Genomic DNA, 16,870 nt, shown 5'->3' with positions numbered 1-16,870 from the left:
AACATTTCAGTTTGACTCTCAGGGACCACGTGGTGGTGTGATTACGTCATGACGTAAAAGAATCGAACGAACAGTTCGAAAGAACCGATTCGCGGAAGTGAGTCGGACTTCCCATCACTAAATTCAAACTCCACCCCTCTGATTCCTCTTCATTTTTCCAATGAGCATCAGCGCTCGAATCACCCGAAACAAAGTGACACCTCATCCCTGCAGCAAGCCGCCAAGATGGGGGAAGTAAAAACGCCCAGACAAATGTTCTTGAGCAGCATTGCACTTATTTACGTGTGTGCTTTTTCATCCATCTACGTTCAGATACCAGGTAGGGAAGTTTGTGTTTTTTTGAAGGTGGGTGTTTGGCGGCTATGGTGGATTTTGGGTGCGGCATTAATGAATGGTTGCGCATACATACACTTGAACTTGAACTGTGTTGTGGAATGTCGGCGAAAACAAAACGGCATTCCTTTGGTTCGTTCATTCATTGTCGCTAATCGCTCATTCCCGCAGGTTCTCGTGTCACGGGGGGATCAGTTTCACTCCTAACTTTTGAAGGAGCTCGTGCACAAACCGAATCTCCATGCAGAACGACACATTCCAATTGAATTTGCGCAGTGTATTCAATATTTTAAATATGATTTCAGAACTTCGAGATAACTAGACATAATGGCCGTATGGATAAATCAGCGTTGCTTCAGTTCCTCCACATGTGCTGATTTTAGGAACCCCGCCAGTTAGTGCTGAGTGCGCACTGTAGTGACCCGTCATCGCTCAGGGGCCTGTGAGCTTTTTGTTTCCTTAAAATGCTCTTTGCATATGCCATCTATGATGTAGGCCTTATTTTTACAGCTGATTCTACAGCATGACCTTCTAAAAGTGTCAATAAGCTCTTATGAACCCATGCAACAGCAAAATAATTTTTAACAAGCTCTCATTTCTAACCATTATGTGACTCATACATTTGAAATGTATTACCAAGAGCAGGATTATGCATGCTCTCTCTAAATATGCATCCATATCAGTGTTGGATGTAATGCATTAAAGTGTTTAATTGCTGTAATTTAATTACTTTTCCCTTGAAAAAGTAAAGTAAGGGATTACTTTTAATTTATACAGTTACTTTTGATGTAACTTAATACTGTATATAGCAAATTAATAGTGGATTTACCTTCTAATGTTAAAATGTATGTTTTTACGGTAATCTTCTCCCTTTAAATACTTTGGTCAGTCAGTTCAAATATAATTTATGCAATTTTATATTATTTATTTGAAAGAATTAAAAGCACAGTTTCATGTAGAGATGCACCGATCTATCGGCCAATAATCGGTATCGATAAACGCACATTTTGGTGCTATCGCCTGATATATCCTGTCAGTTAAAAAAGGGCAGGAAAATTTTTGCTTTGTGTACAGAAAATGCTAAGAAACCAGTAAGATTTGTTCAATATTAATAGTAATTATATGAATTTCTAACATTCAGAAAGTTAAGAAATGTTAATTTATTCTTCAGAATTTAGTTAATGTGTGTTTAATATTAAATTGAGTAATAACTGATACCAGTTCCTCTGAAACAAGTTGAAGAAAGGGAGAGAATAAAGTTTTGATTTGCTTTTCTTTCAAAATACAATGATTAATTATTCATTTTAATGAAACGATCATTCATTGGTATCGTTATCGGCAGATATCACTCTGAATTATTGGCTATCGGTGGAGAATTTTAGTATTGGTGCATCTCTAGTTTCATGTCTATCCTTCTATTGTAGGGTGTTTATCATAAAAAGCGGAGTACTGCCGAATCTGGCCACCAGCAGACTGTTGCCCACAGATAAGGGAAATCATATGCACTTAATAATAGCTCTATTATTCCCATTTGATATTTTGAGTTGGGTTGTTTGTGGCTCAGCTGCATGTTTAAAACTCAACAGAAGGGGACATGTTCATAGTGTTTCAGTTCAGGGCTGCATTTCCCAAAAGCATGGTGAGTTAAGTTGATTCTAGAGACCATTGGTGGTAATAGTTCTACAGTCTGTGATGCTTTTGGGAAACGTAGCCCCCTCTATGGGAAGCGATCCTCAAGGCAGTGTGACTGGAGGAGTCGTTTGTAGCAGAACTGGGTCTTCAAAGAGCAACCGTGAGTCATACGTTGGCACTGGCACAATACACGGCCTGTTCTCTAACTCAAACCAGCCTGCTATACGCGCACTCTTGCTGTGGCTTGCATGCTAAAAATGTGAACATGCGACTCTGTGAACTGCCACCCACCTTAAGACTGCAGTCACTTTATAAATTGTCAACATTCTGCAACATAGTAAAGTAGTATTTCCTGATCTCTCTGTACTGTATGTCAGTCCGCCGTTCATTAAATTAGGAGGTCGCCTAAAGCAGTATTTTATAGTGCACCTGTTCGCATTCAGTGTTTGACACTGCCAGGACATCTGGGGTGTCTGTACTTGTTCGGAGGCATTAAAAAGTCACAGGACGGGTTTTTGTTTTGCTCATTGTCATGGCAGTGTGCGCCTGTGTTGTTCCGTTGAATGAATGTTTACATACAGCTTGATGTTTTGTGCTTTTATTACTGAGCACACACAACATTATTGTGTGCAGACCATGAGGACAGTCTGTCACCACAGGCCACATGGCAGTGTTTCTAATCAGCACTTTACCCAATGAAATATGACCAGTTTTTTTTTTTTTTTTCATACCTCATTCATCAATACAGCTTTAAAGTCAAAATGAAATGGCATTCACAAAGGTCCGCGAGCCAGGACTCGAACTCTGATCAACAGAAGCGCAACTGCACTATATGTCGACTGTATAAATGAAGATATTTTTAATGAAATCTTGAGTGATTTCTGTCACTCTCAAATGTGCTGCGTAACACGAGAATGAACCTCATTGGTTCTCAAACGGAAGCTCAAACGTGCTGCGTAACACGAGAATGAACCTCATTGGTTCTTACAGAAGCTCAAACGTGCTGCGTAACACGAGAATGAACATCGTTGGTTCTTGCTGAAGCTCAAACGTGCTGCGTAACACGAGAATGAACCTCATTGGTTCTTACAGAAGCTCAAACGTGCTGCGTAACACGAGAATGAACATCGTTGGTTCTTGCTGAAGCTCAAACGTGCTGCGTAACACGAGAATGAACCTCATTGGTTCTCAAACGGAAACTCAAACGTGCTGCGTAACACGAGAATGAACCTCATTGGTTCTTACAGAAGCTCAAACGTGCTGCGTAACACGAGAATGAACATCGTTGGTTCTTGCTGAAGCTCAAACGTGCTGCGTAACACGAGAATGAACCTCATTGGTTCTTGCGGAAGCTCAAACGTGCTGCGTAACACGAGAATGAACCTCATTGGTTCTCAAACGGAAGCTCAAACGTGCTGCGTAACACGAGAATGAACCTCATTGGTTCTTGCGGAAGCTCAAACGTGCTGCGTAACACGAGAATGAACCTCATTGGTTCTTGCTGAAGCTCAAACGTGCTGCGTAACACGAGAATGAACCTCATTGGTTCTTGCGGAAGCTCAAACGTGCTGCGTAACACGAGAATGAACCTCATTGGTTCTTGCTGAAGCTCAAACGTGCTGCGTAACACGAGAATGAACCTCATTGGTTCTCAAACGGAAGCTCAAACGTGCTGCGTAACACGAGAATGAACCTCATTGGTTCTTGCGGAAGCTCAAACGTGCTGCGTAACACGAGAATGAACCTCATTGGTTCTCAAACGGAAGCTCAAACGTGCTGCGTAACACGAGAATGAACCTCATTGGTTCTTGCTGAAGCTCAAACGTGCTGCGTAACACGAGAATGAACCTCATTGGTTCTTGCTGAAGCTCAAACGTGCTGCGTAACACGAGAATGAACCTCATTGGTTCTCAAACGGAAGCTCAAACGTGCTGCGTAACACGAGAATGAACCTCATTGGTTCTTGCGGAAGCTCAAACGTGCTGCGTAACACGAGAATGAACCTCATTGGTTCTTGCGGAAGCTCAAACGTGCTGCGTAACACGAGAATGAACCTCATTGGTTCTCAAACGGAAGCTCAAACGTGCTGCGTAACACGAGAATGAACCTCATTGGTTCTTGCGGAAGCTCAAACGTGCTGCGTAACACGAGAATGAACCTCATTGGTTCTCAAACGGAAGCTCAAACGTGCTGCGTAACACGAGAATGAACCTCATTGGTTCTTGCGGAAGCTCAAACGTGCTGCGTAACACGAGAATGAACCTCATTGGTTCTCAAACGGAAGCTCAAACGTGCTGCGTAACACGAGAATGAACCTCATTGGTTCTTGCGGAAGCTCAAACGTGCTGCGTAACACGAGAATGAACCTCATTGGTTCTTGCGGAAGCTCAAACGTGCTGCGTAACACGAGAATGAACCTCATTGGTTCTTGCTGAAGCTCAAACGTGCTGCGTAACACGAGAATGAACCTCATTGGTTCTTGCTGAAGCTCAAACATGCTGCGTAACACGAGAATGAACCTCATTGGTTCTCAAACGGAAGCTCAAACGTGCTGCGTAACACGAGAATGAACCTCATTGGTTCTTGCTGAAGCTCAAACGTGCTGCGTAACACGAGAATGAACCTCATTGGTTCTCAAACGGAAGCTCAAACGTGCTGCGTAACACGAGAATGAACCTCATTGGTTCTTACAGAAGCTCAAACGTGCTGCGTAACACGAGAATGAACATCGTTGGTTCTTGCTGAAGCTCAAACGTGCTGCGTAACACGAGAATGAACCTCATTGGTTCTCAAACGGAAGCTCAAACGTGCTGCGTAACACGAGAATGAACATCGTTGGTTCTTGCTGAAGCTCAAACGTGCTGCGTAACACGAGAATGAACCTCATTGGTTCTTGCGGAAGCTCAAACGTGCTGCGTAACACGAGAATGAACCTCATTGGTTCTCAAACGGAAGCTCAAACGTGCTGCGCAACACGAGAATGAACCTCATTGGTTCTTGCGGAAGCTCAAACGTGCTGCGCAACACGAGAATGAACCTCATTGGTTCTTGCTGAAGCTCAAACGTGCTGCGTAACACGAGAATGAACCTCATTGGTTCTTGCGGAAGCTCAAACGTGCTGCGCAACACGAGAATGAACCTCACTGGTTCTTGCTGAAGCTCAAACGCGCTGCGTAACAAGATGAAGAAAGTCTTATGGGTTTGGAACGATATGATGGTGAGTAAATGATGACGGAATGTTCATTTTTGGGTGAACTAACCCATTAAAAGAACCATCTCATAAGAGTCATTCATTTGTGAATCAGACTGAATTGGTTATGTTTGTATGCTTTTCTGTCCATTTATTGAAAAGAAAAGTCAGATTAAGTTATTTTGTTTTGAGTAATGTTCACAGTTATATCATGCACAGCAAGAATGATCAAATTGACATTAAGCATGCCTCTGTTTGTGTCTCCCCGGACAGGGTTGTATGGCGATGAGGGCATTGTTCCTGTGCGCCTGCAGATGCCAAAAGTGCAGCGGCCCCTGCTGGAGCAGCTGGAGGCCTCCCCGTCCCTGCTGTGGTTGGGTCCGTCCCTGGGTCTGGCGCCCCAACAGGCCCTGGAGCTCATCTGCCTGCTTGGGGTGGTGCTGAGCCTGGGTGCTATGCTGCTGGTGCCCCTGAGAGACAGTCTGATCTACCTCTGCCTGTGGGCCCTCTACCTCTCACTGTATAATGTCAGTATAATGCCAAAATAGCTTAAATAGCTTTCTATAAGTAGCTTTTTATACTGCTTTTCAGAATATGAAAAGCTATTTAAGTTCATAAAACTATTGTGCACCAAGTCAGGCGCTTCTTTAAAAGGCTTTTGACATTGTGGCCTCTGTTTAACTGTAATTGAGTGATTGTTTTGTTTTATAGGTTGGGGGAGAATTCCTCCAGTCTGAATGGTAAGTTCCACAAGTTTTCATATGACTTATATCTCATTCGTTGTAACAGTTAATTTCTCTATTGTTGTAGAGGCTCGTAATTGGGCCATTTGCAAGTCAGATTCTCTGAAGCAGAAAGTCTAAGGCTGTGTCCGAAATTGCCCCCTATACCCTTAAATAGGGCACTATTTGAAGGGACAGCCATAGTGCTGTCCAAAACCATAGTTGAAGTTATCGAGTGCACTTATTCAATCCCTTCTGAATTCACTCTTGTGTTTTCATTCACTCCTTCAAGTGGACTACATTAGTGGAGTAATGTAGGGAATAGTGAATGAGGGTATAGGGGTTGTTTTTGAATGTGATTGTTTTCCCTCTTATAAACTGGCCACAAACTTTACTGCATATTATGTTCCTGCCAATTAAATTTAATGTGATTGCAGTCCACTAAATGATTAATCAGTTAGTGGACTGTGCTTTTACTTTTCTAACAAAATTGGCAAAAGAAAAAAAATGCTGAGTCATATTTGAAGAACTCCAGCCATGTCTAGGAAGAACATTATAGAGACTTGTGAGTGGGCTCTTTTCTTCAGAAATAATAGAAATCTGGTCATGTTTGTAATTGAGTGAGACTGTTTCTGATTCGTTGTAACCGTCTCATAGGGATATGCTGCTGTTGGAGGCTGGGTTTCTGGCTGTGCTCGTTGCTCCGCTGGGTTTGCTGCGCAGGCGTTCCTCTCACAGGTACCACGACCCTGTGACCTTTTGGTTGACCCGCTGGCTGTTCTTCCGGCTGACCTTCTGCACAGGTGTGAGTAAGCTGGCCAGTGGCGACCCTGCGTGGTACGGGCTGTCAGGTACATTGAATGATTTTTATCATTATTCATTCTGTATGGGTTGATCAGTTCATTTGTGCTCGTCATGCTGCCCACTCTTATTAATGAGGAAATCTTTTATGGCACTTTGCTGGAAATTCACTCCTCATGTGATTTTATATATTATATAAGCCGTTGGTATATGGCTTTAATCTAGTGACTTAAATACTTTTAAAAAAATGAAAAGGCTCTTAGTTCATGCAAATTCAGAAATTCTAGAAATATTCATTAAGTAATTTTAAAAATAGCCAAGAACTGTGAGGCAGACAACACATCTGTGTGGGACAAACTGAGTCATCTGTAGATTACAGTGTTTTGAAAACTCCAGCATCTCTTTTGCAGCACTGAGTCATCATTTGGAGAACCAGATGAGTCCCACTCCTTTGGCCTGGTTCGTGCATCAGCTCCCTGATTGGTTGCTGAGATTAGGAGCAGTGGTCGTGTTGCAGTGCGAGATCACCGTTCCTCTTCTGACGTACTTTGCTCCCATTCGCCGCTTAAGACTGGTCGGCTTTTATGTTCAGGTTGGTTGCATATTGTGTGTGTGTGTGTGTGTGTGTGTCATGCATTAAAAGATATTTACATCCCTTCTGTTGAAAATATGAAGTGTCTTTACTTAGTCTTTTACTGGCCCCACTACAATATTTTTATGGTATTATTTTATATTTTAAAACAATTTATTTATTATAAAATATTTTACATAAATTAAATGCATCTTGTGTATGTAAAATACACACATAAGAAAAATAAAATTTTTTATATATATATATATATATATATATAAAAAATAATAAATTTTTTATTGTATATATAATTGTATTTTATACATGTTAAATAACTTGTATATAATATATATTTTACATATATAAAATTATAATTATAATACATACACACACTTATGTTATATATGCAAAATTTATATACAAATTAACTTTATTTATTTAAAAAATAAATGAGATTATATAATATAAAGTTCATATTTTTCATATATATATATATATATATATATATATATATATATATATATATATATATATATATATATATATATATATATGAAAAATATGAACTTTATATTATATAATCTCATTTATTTTATATATGTAAATTAAGTTGTATATAAATTTTGCATATATAACATAAGTGTGTGTATGTATTATAATTTTATATATGTAAAATACAGTTTATATATATATAAGTATATAATTATATATATATAATTTGTATGTTTTATGTTTTTTTTGTTTGTTTTTCCAGCTTTTGATACTGATATGGCATTATATTTTTATTTGTTTTTAGTGTCTATAGTTTATAGTGTCTGTGTTGTACTGCAAGTCTTTTTTCACTAATACTTGTTTTATACCATTTTGTCAGCTGTTTCTTCAGCTCTGCCACATCCTCACTGGGAACTGTAGCCTTCTGAACCTGCTGAGCATCGCCCTGAGCTTCTCATTGCTGGATGATGATCACTTCAACTCCAGTACCAGCCCGAAGAAGAAGAAGGGCCAGGAAAAAAAGTCCAGGAGTATGACCTCACATCTCTAACTTCTGTTTTGTGCAGTCATTTCTGGTGGGGTAGTAACAGACTTTCACTAATGATCTAATTAAGGGGCTCATTAATGCAATCTTAGTAAAAATGCATCAAAGGAGATGAATGAAATCTTTTTGTTCTGCCAGTACCAAAATAATGTTGTGAACTAATGTGTGACGATCCCAACATGCTTATGAGCTTTAATTTGAGCGTATGCCTGTGCTTTTCAGGCTGTACACAGACTTTGCTCTGTGTTTTGTCTGTGCTGGTGGAGTTGGCCGTCGACCTGTTCATCCTGATCAGTACAATTATTCTCTTCAAGCTGCAGATTAACTGGGAAAACAAAACTCTTTCATCCAAAATCAGTGAGTCTTCAAGTGTGAAATATAAAACTGGTTTGCAAAAAAGTATCTGATGCTTCCTTTTAGTTTGAAAACGGCATGAGTACAAATTTAAAATTGAATTGTTAGGATATGTTATGGTTTGATAATTTCATTAACCTGCCATGCCATGAACTGATTTGTTGTTTTTCAGGATGTTTTGTGATATGAAACCTGTTCTGCTGTATCAACAAGTCAAAATATCACCAACAGATACATCAGTTAATTAAATTATTAATCTATTCATTGCTGCTTTCTTTCAGGTTTCACTCAAAGAGAATTTGATGACTTTCTGAGGTATTTTCAGGGCCCCACTGTCTGGGTTGGTGTGCTGTCGTTCACCTGGGAAGCGGTCGCCGCCATGCTAATGTAAGCCCCATACTAAACTGCATTTTTGAAACTCAAAACATGCCAAAAGTTTTCTGTGGTGGGTAAGTTTAGTGTAAGGGGATAGAATATACAGTTTGTACAGTTTAAAAACTATTACGCCTACGGAGAGTCCTCGTAAACCACATATACAAGTGTGTGTACGTACAAAAGATTTAGAATTTCAGACCATTATTTTGTCCACTGTTACAGGAGGCAAGCCAAGAAATCTCACATCTGTTTCCTTTGGTAGGTGTGTGTGCACACGAGGCATCGTCAGCAAGTTGTGGTCCCTCATCCAGTGGGCGGTCATCACGGCGGCCGCTGTGGCTGTCTTTTCCCTCAGTGTGGTGAGCTACATGTCCTACATATGCAACATAACTAATGTGCGATTATTTGATTTTGGCAGATTTGTGTCTCATCCAGTCATATTGATAATGCATAACTGTTCTCAAATGACTTTGCATTTGTTTGCATTTAGTATAAAAAAAACAACAAAACAAAACAAACTATATTATTGTTAAAACATTGTATATAATTTTTTGTTTCCTTCATTTTGCTCCAGTTTTTATTACACACAAGCAATACAGTGCCCTCTGCTGTCCATAACTGTAAAACATGATCTTTAGGGCCTCTGCACAGTAACAAGGGGGCCTCAAGATGGCATAACATGATTTAAAATAAGAGGAAAATATAGTTTATAAGATGAGCTTAAAACTCAAGATGTACCCTGATGTCATATTTATTTTAATTCTCTCAACATGTCATTTTTTTTATTAAAAAACTATAATTTTATTTTAAGTGTGATTTTCTAGATATGACAAAGTCATGCAATTTAGTAAAATCTTAAAACGTATTTGTGTCATCTTTTTTGTAGTTATTGTCAAGCTGTAAAGTATATTTTAGCTGGTAGAAATTGCTACTGTATTTGTGATTTAAAAAAAAAAAAAAAAAAAAAAATTGAAAAAAACAGGCAGGTAAATTCCTTCATTTGTGGAAGCATTTATTTCCACCATGAAATAAAATGTTTTAAAAAAGGTAATTGCGACTTTTTATCTCACATTTCTGACTTCTTTCTCAAATTTGTGAGATATAAACTCACAATTGCGTCTTATAAAGTCAGAATTGCGTGATAAAGTCAAAATTCTGAGAAAAAGTCAGAATTGCGAGTTTATATCACACAATTCTGACTTTATAAGATGCAATTGTTCATATCTCGCAATCTGAGGGAAAAAAAGTCAGAATTCTGACTTTATATCACACAATTCTGACTTTATAACACGTAATTGTGAGTTTAAATCTCGCAATTATGAGAAATAAAGTCAGAATTGAGAGGGAGGTTTTTTTTTTTTTTAGTGGCGGAAACAAGCCTTCCATATTAATTTAATAATAAAATTTAAACTTAAAAAATAAGCATTCAGTTATTGAAACTGCTTCTGTTATTTATAAATAAAATGAATAATGTAAATTAATAATAAATAAAATAAAATAAAAATAATTTTGAATATTTACTTAAATATTTAATTAATTTGATTTTTATCTCCACTGCTTGTTTCAGTAAATAAAAAACTTTGAAAATGAGCGTCTTTTTCCTTTACAGCAGAAATTTTGGGGGGCAGAAAGATTGAGAACTGTTGTTATACACTGAACTGGTACAATTTAGGTGTTTTACCTGCCTTTTTACAGTACATGTTGGTGTTTCCTCTCAGGTTCCGTACACAGCCATGGCTGGCATGTCAGTAATACCTGAAGTGCGAGAGGCGTACAGCGCCGTGGAGAGGTTCCAGCTGGTCGGGGCATACGGGATCCAGCACAGAATGGTCTCCGCCGAGGGCAGGCCTGAGATCGTTTTAGAGGGGAGCTATGATGGGCTGACATGGACGGTAAGAAGCACTTGGGAAAGGTTGCCCTGCTACAACAATACTCTCTGAGTAATGAATGACACAGCCATTGTTTCCATAAAGTCTTCATTTAGTTTAATCTCGGTGGACTGTTGCATTCATTTCCTGTTGCAGGAAATGAACACCATGTATAAACCAGGAAATGTGGACGCAGCCCCACCCATAGTAGGACCTCACCAGCCCCGGCTGGAGTGGCTGATGTGGCAGACGGCTCAAGAGGGGTATGATCGAAACCCCTGGTTTACAGGCCTCATACAGCGCCTCCTACAGGGCAAACCAGAGGGTGAGCGACCATGGCAGGAGTCACTGTACATGTCAGCCTACATTTAAGTCTTATTTAAGCTGTTAACCTGTTTTTCTTTCCTGTAGTGGTTAGTCTGCTGCAAGTAGATGAAGCGCAGTACCCCTTCAGTCAGAAACCTCCAGCCCTAATCAAAGCCAAGCTTTACAACTACCACTTCACAGACCCTGCCAAAGACAAGTGAGCTCCATACCTTACTATATAACACTCATATATTTAGATTGAGATGTTTTAGATTAGTGCTATATTTATTTTGTGATTTCATATTTTTGGTCCGTGTAGAGAATAATTTATTTATCTCCATTGTTCCATAGTTATGCAAGTTTTCTGAGGAGAAAAATAAATGCTTAAACGGTTATATTTTTTTTTAAGGGTTAAATAAAATGTTATTACCTTGTGATTTACGTTTCGAAAAACTAATTAAATGTTGTTTCCATTCACCACTATAGAAGTTTACCCAACTATAATGACATCTGCTTCTGACAACCCTGGGGTCCATTAATATAATATAATATAATATAATATAATATAATATAATATAATATAATATAATATAATATAATATAATATAATATAATATAATATAATATAATATAATATAATATAATATAATATAATAATCCCATTTGTTAGTAGCTGTTTTAATGTTAATGCTAAATTATATACAGTTAAATAATGGTATAATACAACCTATCTGATTTAATATCATGATTTTTTTGGTTTCTTTTTAAATTACATAAATGTTATTCAAATTTTAAAAACTTCTTTACTTGCTTTTTGTATTTTTAAAAGGTAATGCTAAATGATATCTAATATAATTTGACTCAATAGTATCACATTAGAAGTTTGGTGTTAAAAGGATACTGGAGCAGTAAGGGGTAATAATGGAACAACGGTTTCAAAAAGTGATTTTTCACTATTTTCAACAGGATCTGCATTTTCATGGGTTTAAATCAAAGAATAGTGTTATAAGAGACAATAAAAACAACTTTGTGCATCAAAACCACTCCTTTCCTTGTAAAACATGAACTTGAATTTGCAACAATTGCATCAATTTGCATCAATGAATTTGCATTAGCTAAATGTAACATTCTTGACAAGCCAAACATGTCAGTCTCTGAGAAACGTAATTTATTTAAAGGGTTAGTTTACCCAAAAATGAAAATTATGTCATTAATGACTCGCCCTCATGTCGTTCCAAACCCGTAATTCAATGGAATCAATTCAATGGAATCAATTCAATGGAATCAATTCAATGGAATCAATTCAATGGAATCAATTCAATGGAATCAATTCAATGGAATCAATTCAATGGAATCAATTCAATGGAATCAATTCAATGGAATCAATTCCGGAAGAGAAGACAATGCTGAATAAAGTCGTAGTTTTTGTTATTTTTGGACCAAAATGTATTTTCGATGCTTCAAAAACTTCTAACTGACCCACTGATGTCACATGGACTACTTTGATGATGTTTTTATTACCTTTCTGGACATGGACAGTCTATCATACATACATTTTCAATGGAGGCACAGAAAGCTCTCGGACTAAATCTAAAATATCTTAAACTGTGTTTCGAAGATGAACGGAGGTCTTAAGGGTTTGGAACGACATGAGGGTGAGTCATTAATGACATAATTTTCATTTTTGGGTGAACTAACCCTTTAAGCCACGAAATAAACTTAATTCACTAAAATAAGTATAATGAACTACGCAAAGCATTTCAAACATCTCCAGCACCCAAAAATCAAACATAGTTCACCCCTCACGCATGTTATCATGTCCGTCAAAAGCTTAGCCTGGCTGTCGGCTGTAATATTAGAAATAAAAACATCGACATAACACATTCATGGGCATCAATCACTTCACTAAATACTTCCTGGCTAAGAAATAAATAATTATTACCTTACAATCCATCTGTTTTCAAATCCACATCATTTGAATATCAATCAATGTCTGTCAAAAAATAACATGCACAATATATGCAAGTATTTACGAGAAGCAGAGGTCCATCGAGTCATGCATTTCCTGGAAAACTCAAACTACCGGATATTTTGACTACGTCATCGCTTTCCGAGAAGAGAGAGAAAATGACAGCCTGAGCAGCTTCAACATGACTAGATGATAACATACATAATACATAATTGACTCTCATAAATATAGATGCAGGAACTTGACCGGTGATTTTTTTTTTATAAAATGTAGTTTCTACAAAGTATTGTACCAATGTATCATATGTATTACAGTAAAAGATTATACATTTTTACATGATTTGTTAGATGTAATTACCCCTTAGCAGATTTTGACTCTGCTGCACGGTTATTTAGAGACAGAGGTGAGGTCATCATGTGAAAGCCCACACGAAAATAGAAATGCCTTTTTTCTGTGTCAACCTGCTGGAATTACTGAAACTGAAGAGAAACTTCATCACAGCCTGAATCTGCTCTCAGGTTTACTGTACTTTTGTTTGTTGCTTTGGAAGGACCCATCTGCAGGCGTGGTGGAAGCGGAAGTACAAAGGGGAGTTTTTTCCCATTGTGAACCTTAATGACCCGACGCTTGAGAAACTGCTAGATGAGTCTGGACTGAAGGTAAAGATGAAGACAAACATGAATCGTTCACAGTAATATGCATTGGGAAAGTAAATAGATTGAGTTTTGATTTTAAATGAACGCTGAAACATGTTTGTTTACGTGCAGGAGAAATTCCCAGTTCAGCCCATCTCGGATACGCCTGTATCCCAAGTCCTGAGCCTCATTCGGGGCCACGTCAAAGGCCTCTCGGGGTCCCTGGTGCTTTCAACACTTTTAGCTACTTTGGTCGGCATCTTTCTCATCAAAGCCATCTTTTCCTGGGCTTTAGGGGCCAAAAAACCCAGACCAGCTTCGGCTGATCACAAGACAAAAAAATCCAAAGAGCCCTCAGAGACCGCAGAGAAAAGCCACGCCGCATATACGTTCAACCGGGGCGGCAAGAAGGACTCTGAAGAAAGAAGGGTGGAGTCGGAAAGGAGCCCCCGCAAGAGGAAATGAGCTCTTGCTGTCACTTTGTGCCTTCATCTTTGGCCAGATGCAATGACAAATGATTCCTTCTCAGGTGTACAATTTTTTTTTTTTCTTCTAAAATTAAGTCTTTTGATTTCCTGCCTGTCACACATCTCAGATTTGTGTGTTTGCCACTACACTGTTTTATCTCTGTGTCAAAACCACTCAGTCCAATGCACAGTACACATGGTGTAATTGGCTTTGAGTCCATTTTTAAGCTGTCACCTGCTACACCCTTCTTTATACACAGTGGACGTCCCAAAGATTATTACAAAAGCACAAATGCAACTTTTTCATGCTATGTAACTCATTAAACGATTGTTGATAAATTATTTTGTTTTTCTAATCTTTAACGTATGTTCAGCTACTAAAATCAACATCCAAAAATGTATTTCACCTTAAAGCTGCAGTCCATAATGTTTTTTGTGTGTTCAAAATGTATATACTGAGCGAGCACATAATGAATCCATTTTCCAAACCGTATTTTTGTCTTATCTTGTATCACTACGTTACACTTTTATAGTAAGTGTTTATATTTGGACTATTTTAGACCGGTTGATTCGCCGCCGCTGTGGAGTAGCACAGTACCTGCGTGACTCGTCATAGACATAAACAGAGAGAAGTAGTTCCGGCTACAATGTTTTTCCGAAAGACAACCGCCAAAAATTATGGACTGCAGCTTTAAAAATTGAATGTTGAAAGGTGCCTCTTTATAAAGGGTGGAATGTTTTCCTTGGACAATATGTTTTTATTTTCATTTTAAACTTCACCCTATATTGTTTCTCAAGTAGAGGATATACCAGTTCTGTCAACCTAATCCACCTGTCTGTCAGTCAAATCATAAGTAAAAATTGCAAAGCAGTTGTCAGTCACCACTAGATGGCAGCGTACGCAAATCATCACTACACACTTATGTTGACTGTTAATGGAGTGAAAAAAACAAAAACTATACAACCTAGGCAGGATTTTCGATATGACCCTTTTTTTTTATTATTTATATTATTTAATATAATCATATCTACTCTAAACGGGTTGTATATTGTTTAATTGTGAGGCCACATGTTTCATTATTATTTATCAGAATATGCAGTATGCAGATTGTATTTAGTTAGAATAAGTTGTTTGGTACAGTTCAGCCAAATATGTTGACATCAAAGCATTATGAACAAGCATTGAACAATTGTATATATTTTTGTAAATTCATAATAGGCTATCTAATGCTATAATGTTAACATATAGAAACATTTTATTTCAACATTTATTTGAATTCTATTATAAAACATTTATTATATATAATAGTTCATTGACAAATGAAAGGTTTTTAAAAGTGTAATTTAAAAACATAATGGGGATATTTATTTTGAAGATTTATTAAGTTTTAACAATGAGATTGTGGTTTTTATAATCAATTAACACTGCTTTTGTCATTTTTTTACGAGATGGACTAAATTTTGTCCTCAAATTCAGTCGGTTTAACCGAAATGACGGTTTTACCAAATGACACTTTTGGTTACACCGAATGATGATATTTTCAAACAATGCTAACAGGCGGATATCTATCTAGCTAGCAAAAGGACAATCAAACATTTTATATTTAGTACAAGTTTTTAAAATATTACAACATTTTCCATGTTTTATAGCGGTTGTACCAAATGACCTGATGTTTCGGGACATGAATTTGCAACATCAAGTAAAAAAACATGAATTTTTCAAATATTAAAAAAAGAGATTTAGTTACTTTGCTTCACGACCATGTGGTCCTTTGCAGGTGTCTGAATGATGTCACATCCTGTCACATGATATTGACCGCATGACTTGATCCAAAATGGTCCCTTTATGTTGGTTACTCCAAATGACATCAATGAAATTAATTTTTACAGACATTCTTTCTAATAACAAAGTAACGGTCTCTACACATAATTTTAATACCATTTTGGACTATGTTGATATATGATGTTTTATATATATATATATATATAAAATAAATAAAACATTTCATTTTAAGATATTTTAATCACAAATGAAATGGCTGTATTGGCCTATATATACCACTCACATATAATTTTATATTATTTGTGTAAAACAACATTTTACAGTGTAAGTGCAGCATTATTAATAAATAATGACACCGGTGCAATTACATGTACTGGTGCAGTAACTTTGAGGATCATCTTGTAATTACAGACTGTTATTACCATGTCGAAAAGAAAAAGAACATCTTAAACCGGTCTAAACTGCTTTAAGTTGTCTTAAGCTGGTCTCGCAGAATGACCTTGCTGAAAATTGCCCAAAACCACTTTAAAACCAAGTGATCAGGTTGATAGACCAGCAAACCATTGAAGTTTATAGAAATAAGGTTTAGTCAGTTATATATTTGGTGTGAACCATACACAATCTGCTTTTAGAGTGTTGGTGCACTTTTCAGCTGGTCATGTTGGATTTATGAGGGGTTTGGGCCACTTCTCAGCTGGTTAGGCTGGTTTTAGAGACAGGTTTTTTTTTTGTCTGGTTAGCTTTGGAGCATTTGGAGGCCAGCTCAAATCAGCAAGCCATCTTAGGATGGTTTAAGCTTCTTCATTTTTTTGCAGGACACACACGAAC

The 16,870-nt window shown here is 37.5% G+C and overlaps 1 protein-coding gene across 1 annotated transcript; it reads left to right on the top strand.

Moving 5' to 3' along the window:
• Positions 1-136: 136 nt before the first annotated feature.
• lmf2b (lipase maturation factor 2b) lies at positions 137-14,895 on the top strand. Its single transcript, XM_067391547.1, has 14 exons — positions 137-319; positions 5,429-5,682; positions 5,867-5,895; positions 6,535-6,728; positions 7,089-7,270; positions 8,121-8,271; positions 8,508-8,642; positions 8,921-9,026; positions 9,277-9,373; positions 10,733-10,906; positions 11,039-11,207; positions 11,294-11,405; positions 13,708-13,816; positions 13,925-14,895. The coding sequence occupies exons 1-14, from the start codon at positions 226-228 to the stop codon at positions 14,255-14,257; spliced, it is 2,139 nt and encodes a 712-aa protein (XP_067247648.1). The 5' UTR covers positions 137-225; the 3' UTR covers positions 14,258-14,895.
• The last annotated feature ends 1,975 nt before the right edge of the window (positions 14,896-16,870 follow it).

The sequence above is a fragment of the Chanodichthys erythropterus genome, chromosome 8 (assembly GCF_024489055.1).
Source record: "Chanodichthys erythropterus isolate Z2021 chromosome 8, ASM2448905v1, whole genome shotgun sequence".
Taxonomy (NCBI): domain Eukaryota; kingdom Metazoa; phylum Chordata; class Actinopteri; order Cypriniformes; family Xenocyprididae; genus Chanodichthys; species Chanodichthys erythropterus.
The sequence above is the reverse complement of the archived record's forward strand: the minus strand, read 5'-3'. Positions and strand labels throughout refer to the sequence as shown.